The sequence below is a fragment of the Chelonoidis abingdonii genome, chromosome 1, assembly GCF_003597395.2.
Source record: "Chelonoidis abingdonii isolate Lonesome George chromosome 1, CheloAbing_2.0, whole genome shotgun sequence".
Lineage (NCBI taxonomy): Eukaryota > Metazoa > Chordata > Testudines > Testudinidae > Chelonoidis > Chelonoidis abingdonii.
In genome coordinates, this window is record NC_133769.1 from 110,721,867 (window position 1) to 110,743,866 (window position 22,000).

The 22,000-nt window shown below is 41.5% G+C and overlaps 1 protein-coding gene across 1 annotated transcript in view; it reads left to right on the forward strand.

Annotated features, from left to right (window-relative positions):
- The window catches only part of AGK (acylglycerol kinase), a 69,154-nt gene that overhangs the window by 39,111 nt on the left and 8,043 nt on the right, over window positions 1-22,000 (forward strand). The window contains exons 3-13 of the mRNA XM_032783191.2: window positions 461-500; window positions 5,567-5,646; window positions 6,936-7,011; window positions 8,331-8,423; window positions 9,430-9,462; window positions 11,485-11,579; window positions 13,744-13,813; window positions 14,667-14,746; window positions 16,735-16,792; window positions 19,198-19,345; window positions 20,550-20,647. Of these exons, the coding sequence (XP_032639082.1) occupies window positions 461-500; window positions 5,567-5,646; window positions 6,936-7,011; window positions 8,331-8,423; window positions 9,430-9,462; window positions 11,485-11,579; window positions 13,744-13,813; window positions 14,667-14,746; window positions 16,735-16,792; window positions 19,198-19,345; window positions 20,550-20,647 (871 nt within the window). The remainder of the gene's footprint in view (window positions 1-460; window positions 501-5,566; window positions 5,647-6,935; window positions 7,012-8,330; window positions 8,424-9,429; window positions 9,463-11,484; window positions 11,580-13,743; window positions 13,814-14,666; window positions 14,747-16,734; window positions 16,793-19,197; window positions 19,346-20,549; window positions 20,648-22,000) is intronic.

Here is a 22,000-nt window from a genome sequence, read left to right on the forward strand (position 1 = left end):
GACATCCAAGCTGGCATGACTCTCCTAGTTCTTGTCACTCTTGTATTTGAGGTAGGCAGGTGACGCGTTAGGGGGCCTTTTGCCCAAGGACCCCTACTAGAAAGTTGAGTACCAACCGGGATTTGAACACCGGGATTTGAACCCCGGTCTTTCGTATCAAAGGGCGGCGCTCTTAACCACTACGCTATCCAGTCGCTTCTATATATGTGTATATGTATATGTATATGTACATGCTATATATGTGTGTGTGTATATATATATATAGAAGCAAAATTATTCTTATGTAGAATGTTTTCCATATGGTGTTTAAAGGTCTCAGTCTGATATTTTACTGGGTGTCAAAAACAGTAGAAAGAGGGCAGATGCATATGTTTTGAAAAAAAAACTAACCATTTCTGCCTTAGCTCCTTAAACTTTATATTATGTTAACGTCCATTCTCTCCTTTCTTTTTCCTGATAGTGATAACCTGCTAAGGAGAGCTGCATGCCAGGAAGCCCAGGTAATACCATTTAATGTGATACAATTAGATTAAAATCCCCATCTTATCTCAATTGTGCAGGACTCCTGAGATTCTCCCAGAAGGTCTCATCTACGTGACAAACCTGACAGGGATGCTGGCTGTGGTGTTTGTTTTGCGTGGTTGTGGGTTTGTTTGTTTTTTTGGGGGGGAGCCGGGGGGGGTTGCTATGAAGCCACAGGATGAATGAGGCCCCCTTCCTTCAACAGGCTGGTGGACTTAATTGTACCTGTAATTCAGTGCCATAATAAACAATGCAATTGCATCATTAAGGTAGTTCTTGGTACTATTCAGTTTGCATAGTCCTTCAGCTATGGAGATTTAATTGTTCCATCTGTCTGCAAAGTGATGGTGAAGAGGAAATGTACTGACAGAAGTGGAGACTGAAATTTTATATATACCGTAGAACAGGTACAGCAGAAACTATGTAAGGTGCTTCATGCTAATTTTAACCTAGAGAGATTATCTCTGGGGCTGATGGGGTAGTCAAGTATCCTTGCCCATTCAATCCTGTGTATGTCTATCAAGGGTATCAGTTGTGGTGGCTGATTTTGTAATATTCCTACTTGTCCACAAGGAAGTGGATGAAGACCATCAACTTATTTCACATAGGATTCTAGTGAAAGTCTGCGTCGTTGTCCTTCGGGAGCATTGGCCTCACTACTTTCTCTTTACACATCTACTTCTGCCATGTGGGGTCTGTAAGGCCAGTTAACTGGGGCACTTCTTACTGTAGTGTTCCTGCAAGGGAAGCCTGCTATTACCAAGTATTCTTTCATTGGGTGGGTGCTGTTTTCCAGGGACTGCGCCACTACACACTCCATTCTCATTCCACTGTTGACACAGTAGATATTTCATGAGTCTTACTGCCTCCTTGCCCGTGCCAACCAAAGCTTGTTCTGATCATGCTCCCTGTGCCAGAACCCTGACAAGAGCCCTTGGAGGGTTCTGAACCATCGCCCATCACTATAGTATTGACCTGCCAAGAGATGTGGGTGTAAATTATTTTTCTCCTCAGACACCTTCACCCAAAGTAACTGCTCAATAGTGAGGACCACAGAGAAACCTCAATCTAGACAAAGTGCTGCGAGGAAGAGTGTTCTCAGCAAGGTGACCCAGGCTATGCAGCTTGTCAGCAGAAGAGAGTCTTTGGACCTCAAGCCTGATCAAAGTATAAGATAACCTTTTCAATAGACAACCTTTCCCCATGAACTCTACTCACAATAAATCAATGTATTTCCCCACATTTATATATTCAAATTCTCCACTAATTCTGATAGAGAACGTCAGTTGCTCTAGACTCTTATGCTTTCTCTGGTCTTGTTCAGTGCTTAGATAACAAGTGATAAGGGCCTTATATGTCACCTCCAATAAATAGCGGTTAGTACCTCACTACCTGAAACATGCTGCCAGATTGGAGGGAGTTCACGGAAGAGTAAAGATGAATAAAGGGTTTGAGGGATTGATTTGATTTATAAGGAAAGTATCTGGTAAATATGAAATTAAAGTATTAGAGTTAACTTAAGTTTGATTAAGGAAGTGTACGGGTGTTGTAAAGAAAGGCCCTGACTAGCAAGTAGAAGGAATGGCTTGAAAACAGTGAGTTATAAGGCCAGAAGGAATAAAGTAGGGAGGATGTCTGGTTCAAAAGAATAACTAATGAGACAAGGGGAAGTGTCTAAAAAGAAGGCCTCTGACCAGTAGGAGTGACTGCAGATGGTTTTAAATAAAACAGAAGAGAATGTGTCTTAAAATGAGCCAACATGGCCGGTCCCACCTCACACACCAGGGTTAAAGCCTATCTGAATCCAGGTACAATGGGAAAACTGATGGGCAGCAAGAAGGAGGAGAGGAAAGGAGGTTGTAAATCTTATCTGGATTAAGACTGGAAAGAAGGGTGAAACTGTTTCAATTTGGTTTTTCGTTAAAGTCGGTACCTGGCAGTGACATCACTTGTTTGTTAAAGGATATAAAAAGTAAACTCTTAAAACGTTCCTTGCTAATGCCTGCCTGACCACGTCGGAGCTGACCGCTATGAGTCTAAGTACCCCTAGGTTTAGCTCATTTGTAAGTGTCTTGATCAAATACTTATAAATGTTTTGTTACTGTTTGGATGTAGTAAATTGTCTATTATTTAGGAGTTTTAGGTATGTTTAGAGCAATTGTATAAGATTTGGCCTTTGGACTTAATAAAAGAATTTATTGTTAAATTAGTGTTTTATGGTTTCCCATATTAATATTTATCATTTCAAATATTATTGATAATTCCAACAGAGAGCTTAAAAGAACTAAATGTGCATAGTGTCAGAAGGATGTCATTGCAAAGAGGGAGAGTTGCTTAGGATGGAACAAGGAGATAGACCTACCCTGGAAGTAATGGAACTTAAATTAAGGAAAGATAAATTTTACCTGTATATTGGGAAAGTCATAAAGTTGGGATATGTTAGATTATGGATTAGTCTCATAAATGAATGGGTGGAAACACCATCTCTTGAGACACTTAAAAACTACAGTGGATAAAGCGCAGGAGACTGTTCTGCAGAGAACTATCCTGCATTGGAAAGGTGATAGACTAGGTGGATGAGTAGTTCTTTTCAATCTCCAGTTTCCATAAGTGTATTTATCATCAAAATGGTGGTGCTGAGTGTGACATAAAAACATATATTGAAGCAGCAGCAAGAGCTGGTTGGATCAGACCTCTAGCCGGTAAGATGCTCAGGAAGAGAGTAATGTTTAATTGTTTGCAAAGTGCCATGCATCCTTCTGATGTCGTTTAAATAATAAAAATCCAAGGAAGACAGACTAAAAGACCCACCGCAGTGAAAGAATGATACAAGAGATACTAATTTTTAAAATATCAATTCTTCATTGAATTATTAATCATATTGCAAGTCCTGTGCATACAGACTTCAGGAAGGAGCAAGCTCCGTGCTAAAGTGACCAGTATATCTACATTTCAAGCAAAGACTCTATCAGGGTATGGTGATTTGAACATTCATCACCTTGTGATGTCATATGACCATCTAAAATTCTATTTTATGGAACCCACCACATCGTTTAAAACTTTTTACAACTCCTTCTTGTGAATGTTAGCTGTCATTGACCTGCATATATATACTCGTTTGCAAATGTGATCTGATTGGCTGACATTGGTCTGAATCTTACTCTTGTTGGACGTCTGAGGACGTTAAGGAACTTTCTGTTTTGTCACATTGCTCTTCAGCTGCTTTCTCTGTAAAACAGGGATTATAATACACCTTAAAGTGGTGTAGTAATATTTGTGAAGCGTATTTGTATGAAAAGTGCTATATAAGTGAAGAGTAAAAGAGTTCGACTATTGGTAGGTAACATGAAAGAGAAACTGACCTTCTCAAATGTTATCTTAAAATGTATTATTACATCATTTTAAAATATGCTCCTGTGTTGTTTTCATGACGTAGGACTCTTAAACAGTTTTAAAAAACTCTTCTATTTATTATTTTTAATTTCCTCTCTTTAAAACAGGAATTTTCTACAGAAATACCTTCAGGTATATCACATAAAGAAATGATTGTCATTAGTCATAAATCGTAAGAGTGACGGGTTGTTTGTTTAGAACAAATAAATATATCACATTTCCCCCTGAGTGAATAATTAATTGTTTTTAACAGCTGTAACATACCATGGACTATTGATTAGGGCCCTCATTTTCGCTGATTTCCCTTAAACAATTGTAATAAAATTTAATCAGTGGCTTTTCCCAGATGTTTTTCAAATAAAACTTAAAAGCTGATGGTTTGATTTCCCCACCACGTTTCTTCTCCCCAACAACCACTTTCATACACCCTTTTCCTTTCCCTGCTTTTCCAGGAGCTTTAAAAGGATAATTGAATTTTATTTTTTAATTGTATAATTTTTTTCTTAGTTCAGGTTCCCATAATAAAGGTGGTGATTGGAGTTAATTACTATTTTGAACAGCTAATCACTAAAATAATGAGATTTTTTGTATATAGTGGCCACCTTGTTTGGCATCACAAAATGCTTTGAAGAGGTTCCCATGTAAAAGGAGTCAAGGACCATCTTTTTCTTTGTACAGTACCTAGCACAATGGGGCTCTGGTCCACGACTGGGGCTTCTACGTGCTACTTTAATACAAATAATAAAAAGTGATAATAATAAAGGCTGTAAGGGTTTGTTATGGGAGTGATGATGCCTTCCAGTGAGCTAGGGAGGGAGTTTCACAGAGGGGCAGCAGCACAGGTGAAAGCACAATCTTCCCTTGCCGATCCCCAAAACGAAGAATTGTGGGAAGAGGACAGAAAGGTGGCCAGGAATGGAGTGAGCAGATGGTATGAGAGGCTGCGTGAAGGCTCATGAAGAGCTCTGAGAACCATGGGCGCTATTTAGAACTGGGGACAGAGGTGGGATAGGAATCCACTGATGGAGTCTGAAAACACAGGCCTGGGAAGGTGCTGCTCTATGTAAGAGCATGTAGTCTGGTTGCAGCGTTCCTTCCCCCTTTAGATGAAAGCTTAGAAGATATGAATTTAAGGAGAATGTACAAGACGGAATACCAATAGCCTAGTAAGTGATTACAATCTTAGTAAGGATTTTAGCAGGAATGGGGTCAAAACAAGGGCAAATTCTGGCCATGCTGTGGAGGTGGTGGTAGGTAGACGTTAAAGGAATATGTAGGAGGGAAAAGAAGTTTAAGATCAAGAATAACTCCCAAGATTTCTGTCAGTGACAGGACAATTTAGGTCTGAAATAAAGAATGGTAGTGGGAGTCAGAGACTTGAGAGAGAGAGAGGATTTTTTGCTCAGAAGGACTTCAGCCTTTGAAATTTCCTGTGTCACTGGAACAAGGAATTACTACTACTAATAATAATAATTAATAGTAGGCTCTGCTAATATGAGAACCTATGTGGTAGGCCTGACAGTGAAGGCATTTGTATGTAGTGTGGGGTGAGGGTATGATGATGATGTTTGTTAAATGTTATTTAAAACTCTAGTAACAGGTGACTTAGACGAGAAACTCCCTGTTTCCTCCTTTTTTTCTTCTTATTTAGGTGTTTGGCAACCAGCTGATTCCTTCCAACATGCAGGTGAAGAAAGCAACAGTTTTTCTCAACCCAGCAGCTTGCAAGGGGTAAAGTTCCCCTTACATTCATTCCCCACATCCCATGCACCCCTTCTTTATACTTCTAAACTGTCCTTCATTGTGAAGGCCAGCCATCCTGTCAGGCTCAAGTGTGTCTCCTCTCCACTCAAATCTGGTATTATCTAACTCTTACTTACGCTAGTTGCACCAGAAATGTTGGATCAAGATATAGATGTTGTTTATGTTAAAAGAATGAATCCCAAATCATTTTAAGCTTCCTCTATTGCTGGTTTTCTTGTTTCCTGCTTTGGGGCCATCAGTATTCCCTTCCTGCAAGTGACCTTGATTTCCTCCCAGCAACAATAATAACCAATAGTAGTGTCTTCCACATTTGTGACGGTCAGAGGTAACCAATGAACCTGTTGCGTGGAAGCCAGCCATTGGGGAAGGGGTCCTGCCCCATACCATGCCACTGAACATGGTATACATGCTTCAATAAGACCCGAGTTGGGTTTCTAGAGAATGCCAACAGTTGTCTTGAAAATTGTGTTGGTAAAAATGGTCTGCTTGCTGGCGATGCATGTGTATATCCCTGCCAATTGGCTATACTCCCTGTCACATCTGGGGAGGGCTCCAGTGAATAATATTAAAGGACAAGTGAGTTACCTGTCCTGGAAGTACTTTGTCTCGCATGTTTTGTCCCATGACGCTGTAGTGGACTTGTGACAAACCACTCATCTTTGAGAAATGTACAGTGTCCATAACTGAAAGTCTCCGTTTTCTATTCCTGGGCTCTGTTCCTTGCAAGTAATGTATAATTAATGGCATAGTTATTTTATTATGCAGTTCCAGGCATAAAATGCATGCAAGCTTTACCAAAACAAGGTCAGGTAAAGTTTTTGTTTTTAAACTTACTAAATAATATATAGAACAAGTAACTTTAAAAATATTTCCCCTTTAAAACTAGAATTTGCTTCCTTCCTGACTTTAAGGCACAGTGCTCCATAACACATTAATTGTGTGTTAAATAATAAATTACTCTTTCAAGTTCTTGTTTTGATTATTACTAATTATTTTTGGAACATGTTTTAAAAAACTCCTTTGCAATTATGAAGACTGCATAAAAAAGTTGACATACTTTAGAATCAGTCTAGAAAATTCATACATTTGGACTAAAACAAAACCCACCTCTTGCGATTGACTCTTGACAGACAGGCTGAAAGACTTGTTCCACAGAACATGTACTCTTTTTTTGTTTGGTTTTTTTGCTTTGAATTTTCACCATCTCCCTCCCCTTCTCCTCAGTGATTAAATAATTTCCCCCTTACTTTCTCCAGAAAAGCAAGAAACCTTTTTGAAAAGAATGCCGCCCCAATTTTACATTTATCTGGCTTGGATATAACCATAGTTAAGGTAAGACCTTATCTGTTACGTTAACCTGTGTGTAATGCTGAGAACCTGGACTGATGCTGAGTGTTTAAACTTTCCTGTTAATTTAAAGACAGTTTGAATTCTTTTTAATTTCCAGTAGAGTTGACTGAGGATATGTGTGTGGGTGTGAGAGGCAACCCTTCTATAACTGATATTTGAGAGGAGCCTCCGAAATATTTGAGTGTCAGATGGTAATACAGACACATAGTCCACACTGTCCTTGGAGTTACCAGTTCTGCCTCAACATGTAAAATTGATGTGAGAGAGTTTTGCGATCCAGTTGAGAGCTGCAGATTAATTAAAAATAATCCTGCATACCTTAATGGCTCCCCCAAAATGAATGTTCTTCTCTCCTGAGGGGGATGCTAAACTACAAAGGGGTGTGAATTTGCAAAGAGCCTTCACTGGAAAGAAAAAGAAAAGCAAATGTGAAGGGTTCCTGCTGTTTCTGAAGAATCCTTGAGACTGATATGTTGGCTGTTTAGTATTCATTACACACTGGCAATAAAAACTGCTCTTTGGAATATATGTGTACTCTTATGTATGTATCTTTCTGCCTTATTGATGAGGTTGTGTTGTTATTTCCATGATAAACCCCCTATTTTTATTGGTGTTTATTCTACTAAAAAAATATAGTGTCAGCCCAAGAAGAAATTCTATTTATTGTATTTATTTTACAAGTCTCTTATCAAACTGCAGCTGTGCTGCTTTAGATTTCACAAGTTTATCAGAATGTGGCTGAGCCAGTACCACTACAAAAACCGAGGTGTCGCAGGAAGTAGAGTTTGTGGTTCAGTAGGTGGCATTGTACCCTCTTGGTCAACACTGAACCACTTCCCCAGCATGTGTAGAGGCATTATTCTTCTGGATGGGCTGCCTTTTTTGGAGGAGACAAAACTACAGTTTTTAGCACTGATGACCATTAAAAGATCCTGTGATATTTTTCTTTTGCAAGAACAAGAGTGAAAATCCAGGTGTTTGTTTTAAGTTCTTTTTAGACTACATGCAGTCAATCTTAATTCTCCATGCAGTTTCCGCTGAATACAACTATATTCCAAATACATCTGTCTAGGGTTCACTGTGGCATGTGAGCTGCTGCTTCAACAAGAAGTGCTGTTAAAAAGGGGACTTGTTTCACTCATCATTGAAGTGATTTCTGTTCATGTAATGTAATAAGTGCTTGGTGTTTTGACAAGGGCAATAATAGAGCAAATCGTATGCATCACAGACTTATCTGTGGACGTGCGGCTATAGGCATGGTAATCTGAGTTTCTGACCCTTGGTCTCTGTTGGTATCTCAGACAGATTACGAAGGACAAGCAAAAAAGCTGCTGGAATTGATGGAAAATACGGACCTGATCATTATTGCAGGAGGGGATGGAACTGTACAGGAGGTACTGTGGGAGCTTTCTCCTGGCTTGTGTATAAAAAGTCACAATACCATATTGGGGATAGAAAGATGGAGGGTTGTGTAACATAGTTGCAGAATGCTGTAGTTCTGATTTGAGACATGTTCATTCAAAAACATGCCATGGATTAGTTTTGACAGTGAAACCACTTGAGAGTTACTGGGCAATAAAGAAATCAGAAAATGCTTTCCCAAGCAACTGATGTTCATAGTAGCATAACTCAAACTCTGTGAAAAGACACACCCTCCTATGCACACACATCCCATCACCTTTGGGTTAAAACTAGTCTGCAGATATTCCACACACAAACCAGAAAGGTATAATGACTGAAAAGTGGGGTTTATTGTCCTGAGCAAGGGATTCAGACAAAGAATGTTTAAACAGTTACAAAGGATACAAAACAGAGTGCTCTTTGTGTGGAGTAATTTCATATTATATGGGTGATTAGCCCCGGGAACAGATTACCAAGGGAAGTAGTGGATTCTCCATGCCTTTCTGGAATAGGGTGACCAGGTGTCCTGATTTTATAGGGACAGTCCCGATTTTTGGGTCTTTCTTATATAGGCTCCTATTACCCCCCACCCCCGTCCCGATTTTTCACATTTGCTATCTGGTCACCCTATTCTGGAAGATATGTTTTAGATTATGGTCCCTTCTGGCCTTAAAATTGATTATTTTTTTTAGCATTTCCTCATGTGTTAAGAGCACACTGAGTGCCATCATAACACGTGCACAAGCATCTGGTTCTGTTACATCCTTAAATGCATATGTTGACTTCAATCAGTGATTGTACTTTCAAACCCCTGCCATTCTCTATGGTGGGTACAGAAAATTTACCCCTTTCTGTGTAAGAAACTACAGCTCCTTCCATAAAACATTGGAGGCCTCATAAAAGTGCATCTATTCTGAACAGCAAATGTTTGCATTTCATAGGTTTCTACTGTAACTGCACAAAAGAATCCAAAAGCCAAATATTTCCACTATCTTTCAGGTCATAACCGGACTCCTCCGCAGAGCAGATGAGGTGAGGGTGTTTAGTTTTTATTTATTTTTTTTAATTTATATCTGAGGGGGACATCCCAGGCATTCAATTGGGCTTCTTGGTCCAAGCACATTCCTGCAGATAATCCAAGGCTAGCTTGCTGTTTAATGAGTCAGCCATGCTAGTATCCTGCAGTTTTGCCCACTTCCTTTCTCTCTCTCCCGTTTTCAATTAGTGGAATGGCTCTCAGCCCAAACTGTTGGGGGGCTTCTAGTTACAGAGCAAGGAATGTGCAGAAGCCAGACAAAACTTTCAAAGGCCTGTGTCCCAATTGTGACTGGTGTTTTGTTTGGCAATAGAGCTGTCAAAAAAAATACAAGTGATTTTCTGTATTTGTGACCTAAAACTGAAATCAGTGCGGCTGTGCTCCTACTCCTTTTATGCTCACTTAACGTTAGTATTAAAGCAGTCCATTTCTACTTACATAAATGGTTGCAGAAAGCAAATTTTAAGGGCTAATGCTAGAATACTTGCACTGGAAGCAATTATATGTTTTACCAGGGATGGGACACTGCTAATTAACAAAGCAGGGGAGGAGTGCTTCCAAAATGTCTTGGCAGAACTCTTGCAAAAAAGGCAATGAAATGATTCAGACAAGGATCTGATGATCCTCTTGGCAATTGGAATTGTGCCTGCTTACACAATTACTTTGTCTGACTGTGACCAGACAACCATTTTATATTTAAACTTTGCAAATAAGCCGGTAATTTTTAAAAGGGACTCTGTGAACGTAAAAAACGAATGATGACAACAAAACATTTTTCTCTGCAGTTTTTTGTACTACTTATTGTTGCAGTTGACCCATAAGTTCCCTATCATTGAAAGAGAGTGGAGAAAAAGGAATGAATGTTCTGTTTTCTCCATTTGTTTACTTTGAGCGTTTGATAGCATTTTGACAGATAGTGCATTGAAATGCAGTTTATGCTAATTTACAGTAGCCCGGAATATTTTGTATGCTGCATTATTCTGCAGGGTGAGGGAGTTCATTATAGCATAGTCAGAGCTTCTGATTCTGCATTTCACGGGCCACAGAATTCTCCTACCTCACAGAATTTTGTCCCTACTGACAATCCACTTGCTAGAGGTAATGATTTCCTGCAGATCTGCCCACCTGCTTGTGCTTTGTCTTCCCTTTGCGGATTGTGTCTTAACAACACTTCTGATTATAGGAAGAGCCCATTAAAGGCGCTAAAGAGATGACCTCTTTAGTAAAGTGGGAAGGCAAAGTAGGAACAAGTAGGCCTGCAAAGAGCCAATCTCTTGCAAGCTATAAAATGACACTGTGTAGAGTGAGAAGAGGGTGCTAGGAGGTGCAAGGGTTTACAAGCCAGGGGCTAGCAGGTAAAAGTGATAGCAAAAGGATGCAGTTTTAGCTGATGTGGATTTGCAGTGTTACAGTGCTACAAGCTACAGTACCCAGCAGAGCGAGAGAGGGAAAGAGAGAGAACATTGTAATATACAGAAGTTTACATTGTTTTGCTTACACACTTCAGGGAACACGGTTTATTGTGGTGTGACGATAAACTAGCTTGCTCCAGCAACAAGGCCTTTGCTGCATCATGGGCCAGCAAACAACGCAGGCAATGACTTCCACAATCAAAGCCTCTGCTGTATCAATTCATACTTTTTCTTTTGAGGAAATCTTTGTCATGCAAGGTTTCTCTACCAAGAGGGCTTCTGCAAAGATAAATGAGATTCAGTGCAGCAGGGCTTCAGATGCCACCTTGAGTTGCAGAGAGATGGCAGATTGCTGACAGAATCCATGCGTTAGGTAGTGTGTATCTGCCAACCTGTGTGTAATGATGCTCCTAATGATTACAGAAAGCTCCTTTGTAGCCAGTTGGCACTGGTGGGTTCAGAGATTCCAATGCCATGTTCTGAGTCATGTGTTTACTGCCTTGTTTTGGGAAGTGCCTGACTGCTTAATGCCAAGGGGGCAATAGTCCCCACAGGAAGCATAATTCAGCTGATGGAAATGTGAATTTACTTCCCTCATGTTTCCAGGCTACCTTCAGTAAGATTCCTATTGGATTCATTCCCCTTGGAAAGACCAGTACCCTGAGCCAAACTCTCTACCCTGGAAGCTTAAACCAAGTCCAGTAAGTTTTGCATGTGAGAGGGGAGATTTGGTTTTATTTTTGAGGGGGAAATGCTGCTTGGTAGTTTGGGTTTTTCAGATCTTTCTTCTGTTATCTCTCCTCCCTTCCTCTCTGGGTTACACAGTAATTGGTAGTCTTAAGGGCCTGATAGTCAATGAAATTTAAGGCAAATTTAAAACTCATGGAAGGAAATATTTTTTCTTAGGATGCACAGTTTATCCTGTGGAACTCCCAACCCCAAGATACCCTTGAAGTCAAGAGCTTGGCAAGATTCAAACAAGGATTGGGCATTTATATGGATAATGAGACTAGCCAGAGACACAATAGACAAAACAACCCAAAGGTTTTGGAAAGGATACAAGTTCTCCTGCTTCAGTGTATAAGCCAATATTTACCTAGTAGGTGCTAGGAAGAAACTTCCCCAGTATATAGGACAATATATCCCATATATGCCCACTGCAGGGCTTCTTGTGCTTTCCTCTGAAGCATCTGTTTAAGATTCTCCTGGTCACCAGGAGACAGGATAGTGGACAAAACAGACCATGGGTCTGATTCAGTCAGGCAGTAATCATATTTCTGCATTTCGCTATGTTAAACATAAGCTTATTTTTCTGTTTGTTTTAAAAAAATTTAATTAACCAACTTTTCTTCCTCTCCTCGTGTCTTTCTACCTTCCAATTTCTCCCATATTAATGGATTTATTCCCTTCACTGTGAGCTCTGTTCACTCTTGTCACTGTAACTCATTAGCATTCTGCTCTGTGGAAGCATTGCTGGTATACACAGTGCCTGCAAGCCAAACTGGCATAATATCTGATCCTTCATTAAAATTCCCAGAGTGCTTTGTGGCTCAACAAGATGGACAATGCTCTAATCAACAGGAGAATAAAAATAATTTATGTTTGGGATTTGAAGAAGTCATTTGAATTGAGAGATCTTATTGTCTGTTGATAACAAATTGCATAAATGGGGACCACAATATATTGGTGGAGTTGAAAAGAGTTTGTCAATAAGCTGCTTAACAGCCCATGTTAGTAACAGAACCTGAGTGCAGACATAAGAATGATAAATAGTAACATTTTAGATATTTGGACATTGGTTCCTCCTTTGCTTATTGGACTTAAATTCTGAGTTCAAAAGCCATAAAGAGCCAAGAAATGGACAAAAAGGTTCCTTTTCCTCCTTTAATGGACTGATTCAAGGCCCACTGAAGCCAATGGAAAAACTCCTATTGACTTCAGTGGATGTTGGATTGACCCGAAGTGTTTTATATATGCAGCTGTCATGGGAAATGTGCGCAATCTTGAACTCAGGTCTTATTCGGTAACTGAAGGAGGAAATGTTTAACAGGCTCTGTGGTACAGAATCTTAAACAATTTGTTGAGAGAGGCTTTTGAGGCCCATGTGTCATGATTTAATATTAACCCTGGGGGATGAACAGCAACCATCATGAGAAGCATGAAGGCTGGGTTAAGATAGGCAATAATGATGGGCACAATATAAGGCTAAAGGAGCGTAGAATAGATTAATTTAGTATAATAACGTACATTAAGTCCCTGAATCATTTTTATAAATTACACCATCTTAGAGCTATGGTATTTTTCAATCTCTCCCATATTTTATCAACGGTCACTGTCTTACCTTCAAAGCCTACAAAATCTAAGACAACGAGGAATGAATCTTGCCTTGTGCAAGGAAATAAATAGTATGTTCCCTTGTCCAGATAAGTGCACTGATACACTGCAAAAATAGCAGTAATATGCACCTGTATTTTGAGTGAGTTCAATCCTATGCACGGACCTCTGGCACATTCTCTGCTTGCCAATAGTAAAAGAAATTTGCAATTAGAATCCTTAAGGAGGTAGGGAATAGAGTAGGTACATGTTCCTTAAGAGTAGTTGGATGATGAACCTCTCTGAAAAAGTTTCACTGGCTTTTGTCATTCATTACTGCTGACTCCTTTTGCTTCCCATCCTATAAGAAAATGACACACTGTTTAGATTGTAAGATCTTTGGGGCTGTGACTGTCTCTTACTATATATTTATGTAGTGCCCAGCATAGTGGGGCCCTGATCTTGATCGGTCTCTGGATACTACTGTAAAACAAATAAATAATACTTCAAAAGCCCACACTGCTTTTTTGTGTCCGTCTGGCTCTTTTTCAGACACATTGCTGATGCTACCTTGGCCATTCTGAAGGGAGAGACAGTTCCACTTGATGTACTGCAGATCAAGGTAAAAAAAAAAACTGTTTAGAAATAGCACCCTCCACTCTCACTTTTAGGTGAAAACAGTATTCTGAACGCTTTTCTGTTTATTTCTCATGCACTCTGGCCATTCCATTCTCCATAGTATTGGGGAATCCTGTTAGCTAATGTTTACACAAGAATACTCCCCCTCCAGTCAGTGATGTCATCACTTTGTGCTTATGACTTTAGTCGTTATAGTGGAAATCCTTTCATTTGCCCTCCTAATGGGTTGCATACAATAAAGTGGGATGTTCTGAGCTAAAGGGAATATTTGAGTATTTAAAAATGTTTTGGGGAGGCTGAAAGTGCTCGATGAATGCATAACTTGCAAATGCTGGCATTTCTGGAGGAATGGGATAATAATAGCTGTGTGAATTGATTTAAAATACATCTTGTGTAGATATTGGGATTAATAACCTGCCATTGTGGAAAATCTGAGACTGGAAAACCTCTGACCATGCCTGTCGCCTTTCTGAGTACCTCCTTTTTCTGGTATATCTGTTCTGTGAGCAAAGAGCTGTCTTTCCAGCCGGTACTTAGTGGTGCTGTGCAGCACACCTTTCTTTTGGCTCCTGAGCTTGACAAACTAAAATAGTCGTTGCTGGATGTACAATCAAAGTGAACTGCTGGCACCTTGGAAACCTTCAGCTATGATTTCCTCTCTGTTGGAGTAGATAGAATGTACCACTTGAGCTTTGTCCAGCCCTTATTGGTTTTGGTTATTGCAAGACACCCTTGCTATAAAATTTTGCTTCTGGGATTGGTCATAGATTAGCTGAGTGACTGTTTTATGGTTGCAAAAAAGAATGTAAATGTGCACTCGTTGCTTTTCTTTACAGGGAGAGAAGGAGCAGCCAGTGTTTGCAGTGACTGGATTAAGATGGGGATCCTACAGAGATTCAGGAGTTAAAGTTAGCAAGTAAAGAAATACAATGTGTTTTTTGTAGCTGTGCCTTTTTTTTTAATAGCCCTTGGTATTTCCCATCCCAAAGCTTGCAGTGAGGTCCTTATGAGCTTTAGAAGAGGACAAACATGGGCAAGTTCCGTAGCATTTTACAATGATAAAGTATAAGGCATTTCAATGTTCCCTTTCATATGCATTTAGCATTTTACTTTCTGCTGACCTGATTTTGAAAATGTTAACCTCACGCTTGCTCTGTGATGTCCAATTCTGGAAGTTCTTTCACAGACAAAGCCAATGGGAAAGCTTTTTCCTGAGTCTCCTCTGAGAGGAGTAATTGTCCGTTGGGTTTCATCAGTCACCAAGGAAAAGACACACACGCAGACTCACTCATAATGTAATTCAACTCCAGCAAAGAACATTAGATGCAATAGAAATGTCCTTCAGTTCCTGCCAGGAGTGGCCTGGAATGTACTGTCTGCTGATTGTTTTCTGATCACTAAACTAATAAATGCTGGGTTTGCTCCAAATGAATAGTGCTGAGCTGTACTGCAGCTGTTGGGTGCCTGGGAAGCAAAGGGATGTGGTAGTTCATAAATGAACCACCTCAGTCAGCAGATGAGGGGTCGGGAGTTAGCAGAATGGGGTGACACGGCCTGGGTTGGATCAGAGCCTTTGTCACTAGGGGGTGCAGCAGCTGGTGAGGGTGCTAAGGTGCTTGCCACTGTGTGACAGGAGTGCCTCTTAGATGTAGTCCAAGTTTCCCATGGCCAGCAGCTAATGGGATGTATTCTCTTCTCCCCTAAACACCCACTAGCCTTCCTGCCAGTGGGTAGACTCCCACGTCTTCACTCATTCTGACACACTGCCAGCCCCTGATCTTTCCCGAGCAGTGATGTCCTTGTGCAGGACATGGTCCGCTTCAGACTCCGTATTGCATCGGTCGGTAGAAGGGAAGGCACCAGCTAAGGTGTGGCAGAGATGGAGTTGAGCCACAAGTTCAGCAGGGAAGGGACCGTGAGAGTAGCAACTGGTTCCAGGGATCTCTGTGGACTGCCTGATGGTTATCCCTCCATTCCAGTCTAGACACTCTCCAGTGGGACTGCCATGATGTTTTCTGTGGTCTTGTGTGGTGGTGGTCATGTTGGAGATGGGAGGCAGTTAGCAGACAGATGAGTCAGTGGCTTAGTGGTGACAGTGTAACGTGGGTGGCAGGATCCTGGTTGAGGTTTATGGAAGCCTATATAGTTTGGGTCTCCTACTCTCCAGAGCTGCTGAAGTTCATGTGCTATGTTGACCTTCTGCATGTGTCATTAAATGTCATCCAGTACTTATGGTACCTGTATTTTTATTATTTAAATACTTATTTGGTCTGAGAGCACTTTCAGGCAAGTAAACATTAGGAGCGCCTATTCCTTTAATTCAGAAGTAATTGATTTCACATCCTCCATCCCATCCCTTCATGCAGCCTGCTGAGATGCATCCTATCAGCTGTTGACCATGAGAACCTGAGTCGTTTTGGATTGTGTCAGATAACTTGGTGGCACTCTGCTGCTGAGGCGCTGGGCAAGCTGTAATGCAGGTTTTGTAGTGCATTTCCCCGTTCTGTGCAACCCAGCAATGGCACATTGGACTTGAGACATGAGTCTATTCCTGATTCTGCCACTGCCTTGGTGTGTGTAACCTTGGGCAAGTTCTCTGTGCTGCAGTTTCTCCTTCTGTAATATGAGGATAGTGATACTCTCTTTCATGAAGCACTTTGAGATCACTGGATTAAAAGTGCTAATGATTACATATTGCTGCTATTATGTTGCGGGAACTACACATCTTGTAGTGTATAAGTCTTGTGTAAGTCATTTTTGTTGTATCTTGAAGTTCAAGTGCACAAGAATAAACCTCAATGGAAAGCAAATGTATATACATTGGCATGTGTTGCATCAAGGAAGATTTTACTTTACCCAATGCCCCCTGAGTTTTCTCATGAATTTTGCCTCGGTTCTTTTCAGATACTGGTACCTTGGGCCTCTAAAAACCAAAGCAGCTCACTTTTTCAATACACTGAAGGTAAAGTATTATTGCATTACAAAATAAAAATAAAAAGCAAAGTATACCTAGCGAGGGGGGAAGAGAGGCAGAGTATGTGCACTGTATGTGGAGAAATATTCCATTCATTATAATTCCTTTGAGGCGTTCTAGTGACAACATAAACTAAGAGGGAAATTCAGCTAATTTAGATACCTAGAAACACATACAGCCTTAATTGTGAAGCTCTGAACCAGGTATGTTGTTTCTTACAATATATTGTAAAATTCCTGGTCTGAGGAACTGCTGGAACCATAATCAGTCACTAGAGGGAGCTAATAACCACTTTTGAAGCTAGAGAGAGGCTGGTGCAGCTGATAATTGGTAGAGGGAGCTCAGCCATCTTTCTCCAATTCAGTCTGTCTTCAGGCTTCCTTGTGGTAACGTTTCACCCCGATTTATTCATCTGATGTAAAAAATGCCTCTAAGTAGACTGCATGCGAGTGTTGATAGTCAGACAGAGGCTCCCAGGCGGGATAAATTGAGCACAAAGGTTAATTGCTTATATCTCAGTTTAAAGTTTTCAGATGCTTTAAGGGACAGGGTGAAGCTTAACATCTGACCTGTGTTAAAGGTGATGCACTTCTAGTCAGATTGTCCTCCTGATCCTCTTAACGTTAAAACATACAAACCTTCATAAAAATGCTATGATATTACTCAGGAATTGCCACAGCAGATCAGATCCATGTAGCCCACATCCTGTCTGTGATAGTGGCCAGCACAGAATGCTTCATAAGTCTCCATAATCGATAGTTATGCGGTAGCATGCCCATGAGAGAAGCATCTCCCTAACCCCAGGCAGCTAGGGGTTGTCTTTAGATCCTAAAGCAGAGGAGTTGATAATAGTATACATTTATATCTTACCAAGCATTACTGGGTATATTCATATTGTTCACATAAATGTCTGACTTAAAGAGCATTCTGATCTTTGCCTCAGTGATGTCTAGTGGCAGTGAATTCCACAGGCTGTTTATACATTGTGTTTTTAAAAATCTCTTTCTCATTTTTAAATCTCTTGCCTTTGTATTTCCTTGAGAGCCACCTTGTAGACAGAAGAGCCTCATCAACTTTTTCAGTGTCATTCATTATTCTACCGTTACCTTTTTCACCTTGTCTCTAAACTAAATAGTCCCAACTATTTTAATCTCTTCTTTTTTTAAAGTCTTGCTATGCCACTAATCATGTTCACTTCCCTACTCTGTACCTTTCCAATTTCTGCTGTACCCCTTTTGAAATGGGGTGACCATAATTGATCATAATAGTCAGGGTGAAGGACTTACCATGATTGTATATAATGTCATTACAGTGACTATTCTCCTTTATTCTAAAATGATGGTCCAAAACATTGCAGCTTTTTGAGCCATATCAGTAATTTGGAAGAAATACTAAGTTCAGGCCCTGCTTTTTCCCTAGGATCATTAATATTCTTATGCTTGTACTGCTCTTTCTGAACAATTTGATCAGTCCTATTAATGTGACCGTGAGCTATGATGGAATTTTTCACCATGCTTAGAGGTGTGGAGGAGAGAAGCTCTACATTGTGAGTCCTATGATCCAAAACAAGCTTGTAACTTTTTGGCTTCCAGTCCTCACCATTCTCCTGTGCAAAGAAGAATATATGTACCTTGTGCATCTGGGCTATCAGCTGAATTTCTGTAGTGTGTTAATTTCAATACCAAGCCAGTGGTTGGCATCATTTATTCCCTCTGGGTATGTATTTAGTCTTTTAGAAGTTAGTTAAAAAAGGAAGTAAATGGTGTCCCCAGTTTTAGCCACAGGCACTATTTGAGTAGCTAATGTTTTATTTTAGCATCTAAAATTCTGGCATTAGAATCAGAAATATCACTGGATAACAGTTAGAGCCCTGCGCGGATACAAAATTTGTGTCTGCCTCTGATCTGCAGACATGGTCTGCAGATATCCGCAGATTTGCAGGGCTCTAGTAACAGTGTTCTTTATGTTAGTGTTTTGCCTCTCAAATGCTTTATAAAGTTGCTAGAGCTGCCTCTGTGGCCCTATGATTAGTTCTGTATGTTGCCAGGCAGGAGAACTGGATTTCTAGTACAGATTTCTCTCTCTCATATCCTCCTGCAGCAGAGGCAACACACAATCAGCCCTCTGCCAGGGAGGAAATACACTTCATTGCTCTGCTAGGGAGGACTAGCTGAACAGGCTCTGGAGTCTTGTGTTATCCTTCCCAGCTGGGAGAATGTCAGCTCCCACATGGGAATCTGAAGGATGGAGAACCTTAAAGTGGGCTACGAGGGGGTGGGATCCTCGGGCTGTGAAGGGAATGTAGCTGGCACCTCCCACTCTCTCTCACAGAATAAGCAGATGCTTGCTCACCAGAAGGTCATTTTTCTTCCTCCTTTTTGGGTAAATCCAAGGAATGGCCTCAGAAACATCAAGCTTCCCTTACGTATTTGGGCCCAACCAAGAGACCCCCTGAGGAGCCAGAAGAGAAGCTGTCCAGACCCCCTTTGTATGTGAGGATTTACAGAAGGCTTTCACTGTATTGGGCATCTCCCCAAAAGGGTAAGCAGCATGTGTGTGGGCATAGACTCAGAAATGGGCTTTATCCAACAGTGCACCATCCAGTAAGGCTGTTTCATGGGGAAAGCACTGGAGCAGATCTTGTCTGCATGTGCTTTTATCCTTAGACTTCACTGCAGTGTATAAACATTGTCCAGGTTTTATTTCTGGTTTTCCTCCTTTTTCACTGTCTCCACCATCCCAAAAACCCTGTCAGGCTGGTTGCAGGGATGCGGCCATCGTGGTTATTGCTAGCTTGGCAATAATGACATTCAAAAAAAGGACAGAGAAGTACTTTGTATGCTCTGGCCCGCTCCCAGCAAACAATACGTACAACAAGAACTTGAGCTATTACTGGGCCAGCAAGTGCTCAGACACAGTGGCCATGAGCATGGAATGCCCAAGTAGACAGAAGTCAAGCACTTTGTAGAGAGACAGTGCAGGCACTTCTGGCGGTAGGGGGCCAATCATGCCACTTCCTAGTGGTCCCTGAATCCCTCGTCCTGCTGGACAGCCATGATGGCCTCAAAGGAAGCATGTTCTCATTTACTGGATGGAGAGCAAATATCGAGAGGAGTGAGAAATTTGGCCCACTACCCGGCCCCTTAGGAGTTCTTGGCGCTTAGTCCTTGGCCCAGCAGGGGGTGGGAGTGTCACACGGGCAGCGCGTTCAGCCCCTCAAGAGAGTGCCTTGCTTGCTCCACTGGTATTGATGGGCTTCCAACTCCCATCCAGTTCTTCTGGGCCAGAAGCCCTACACACGTAGTGATGAGCTGAAAGCAGGACTAAGTGGTGAGCACAGGCTATGACAGGGATGAGGAGACGTTGTCTGTGGGAAATAAATATTAGCACAACACCCTAAACGTCACAGCTTTTGGATTTTGCTGGAGTGGGGCTACATCCCTTTATTAGATTGCTAAGTGCTCCTGCTCTGTGAGCCCAAGAGTCCTGTCAATCTGGGGTCACTAGGGACTGCTTTTAAAGCATTTGTGCAATGTGCTGTTTGTCAACTTAACTTTCCCGCCCCAGCCCCCACAGCTTCCCTTCCCTATATGTCACTTTTTACGTTTGAAGGAAACAAAGCCTGTGGAAATAATGGGACAGAGGCACTTAAGCTGCCACCGGTCTTTCGTATGTCACAGCAGTGGATCTCTGGTCAGTGTAATTTACTTTCTGGCTAATGGTCTCTTCCCTTCTGGATTCTCAGAAATCCCCCAGGAGGCGACTTTGGAGGCCTGGGAAGAAATGCAGCTGTCCACCATTGAAATCTCCATCACAACTCAGAACAGGCAGCTTGACCTGACAGTAAGAGCACAGTCTAAATAAATCCCTTTCCGTGCAGAGCACTCCTTCCTTGCTGAACTCCCATCTTCCTGACTACACAGACTAAACTCTGTCCTTGTGACAGATTTCAGAGTGGTAGCCCTGTTAGTCTGTATCAGCAGAAAGAACGAGGAGTCCTTGTGGGACTGCAGAAGAATCTGAGAGGGGGCCAGTTTTAAGGGTCATTATAAAGATCCTGTGAGACTGGATTGCAGAAGCCAGGTTGGGGCAGAGAGGGCAATGTGCGCGTAACAGGAAGCTTTCAGTAACCAAATGAAATCCTAAAGCTTTCATGGCAGGGGTTAGGCACCTCCTCTCCTTGCCCCATGGAAAAGTGGAGATATTATTTACTGATGCTGAAATGAAGCACTCAGCCTGGATGTGTGCCTGGAATGTTGACCCTGTCCCTCTGCCAACTACAGAGCGAAGGACTCAGAAATGCTGGCACTAAAATGAGGACTGTGGCCATTTTAAATTAAAGAGGACAGGAGCTGATCATTTTTATTTATTTATTTTGTGAGGGACGGGGGAGAGACAAGTAAAGCTGTCCCCGTGAGAGCCTCCTTGGCGCAATATGCTGCTGTTTGTTTCAAGCACCCCTAAGACCATCTCTGGCTGGAGTCCATGTTTCATAGCAAGGATATCACAGCAAAGATTTCTGGGTTGATTTAAGTCTTTAGTTCTGATGGAAAGTGCTGGACTGACATTCTCAGTGATCAAAGCCCTTTGTTTATAGGACCAGGTTCAAAAACAGGCTACTTAGTGTAAGCTTCCCCATACTGCTCTGCCCCAACATGCCACAACATGGCAGTGCGGGGATAGTTTAATTTCCACGCAGCCTTTGGCCTCCCTGCGCAGGCTACCAACAGGAACTGGACTGAAAGCATCCACAGTCCTTGATGGTAACAGCTTTGGTCACTACTGAGCTGGGCTGGATTAGAACCTGTGATCTAAAGTGAAGACCTCAGTGTTCCATGATCATAATCCAGTCCCTAGGGCCACTTCTTCATTTCCATTCACTTGGCCTTTCTGTGCAGCAGCAGCGCTAGTGGCACTTTACTAGTCAATGGGGAGGGGCATGTGCTCGCTGCTGTGGTCACCAGTGCAACTCCATGAACTTGCCATCTTTTGAGTGAGTGACTGGAGGAACAAGACAGTTTACATAAGTGCAGCTTCACCCCCATTAAACAAGCATCTTCATATCATATCTTATCCCCACCCATCTGGATCCCCTTAGGTCCTCCATGCTTTTACACTCATCCCTGAGACCACATATAATGGTCATTGTCCCCCCAGCCTGAAGGGACTGGATAGAGACTCTTTGGAATCTATCAC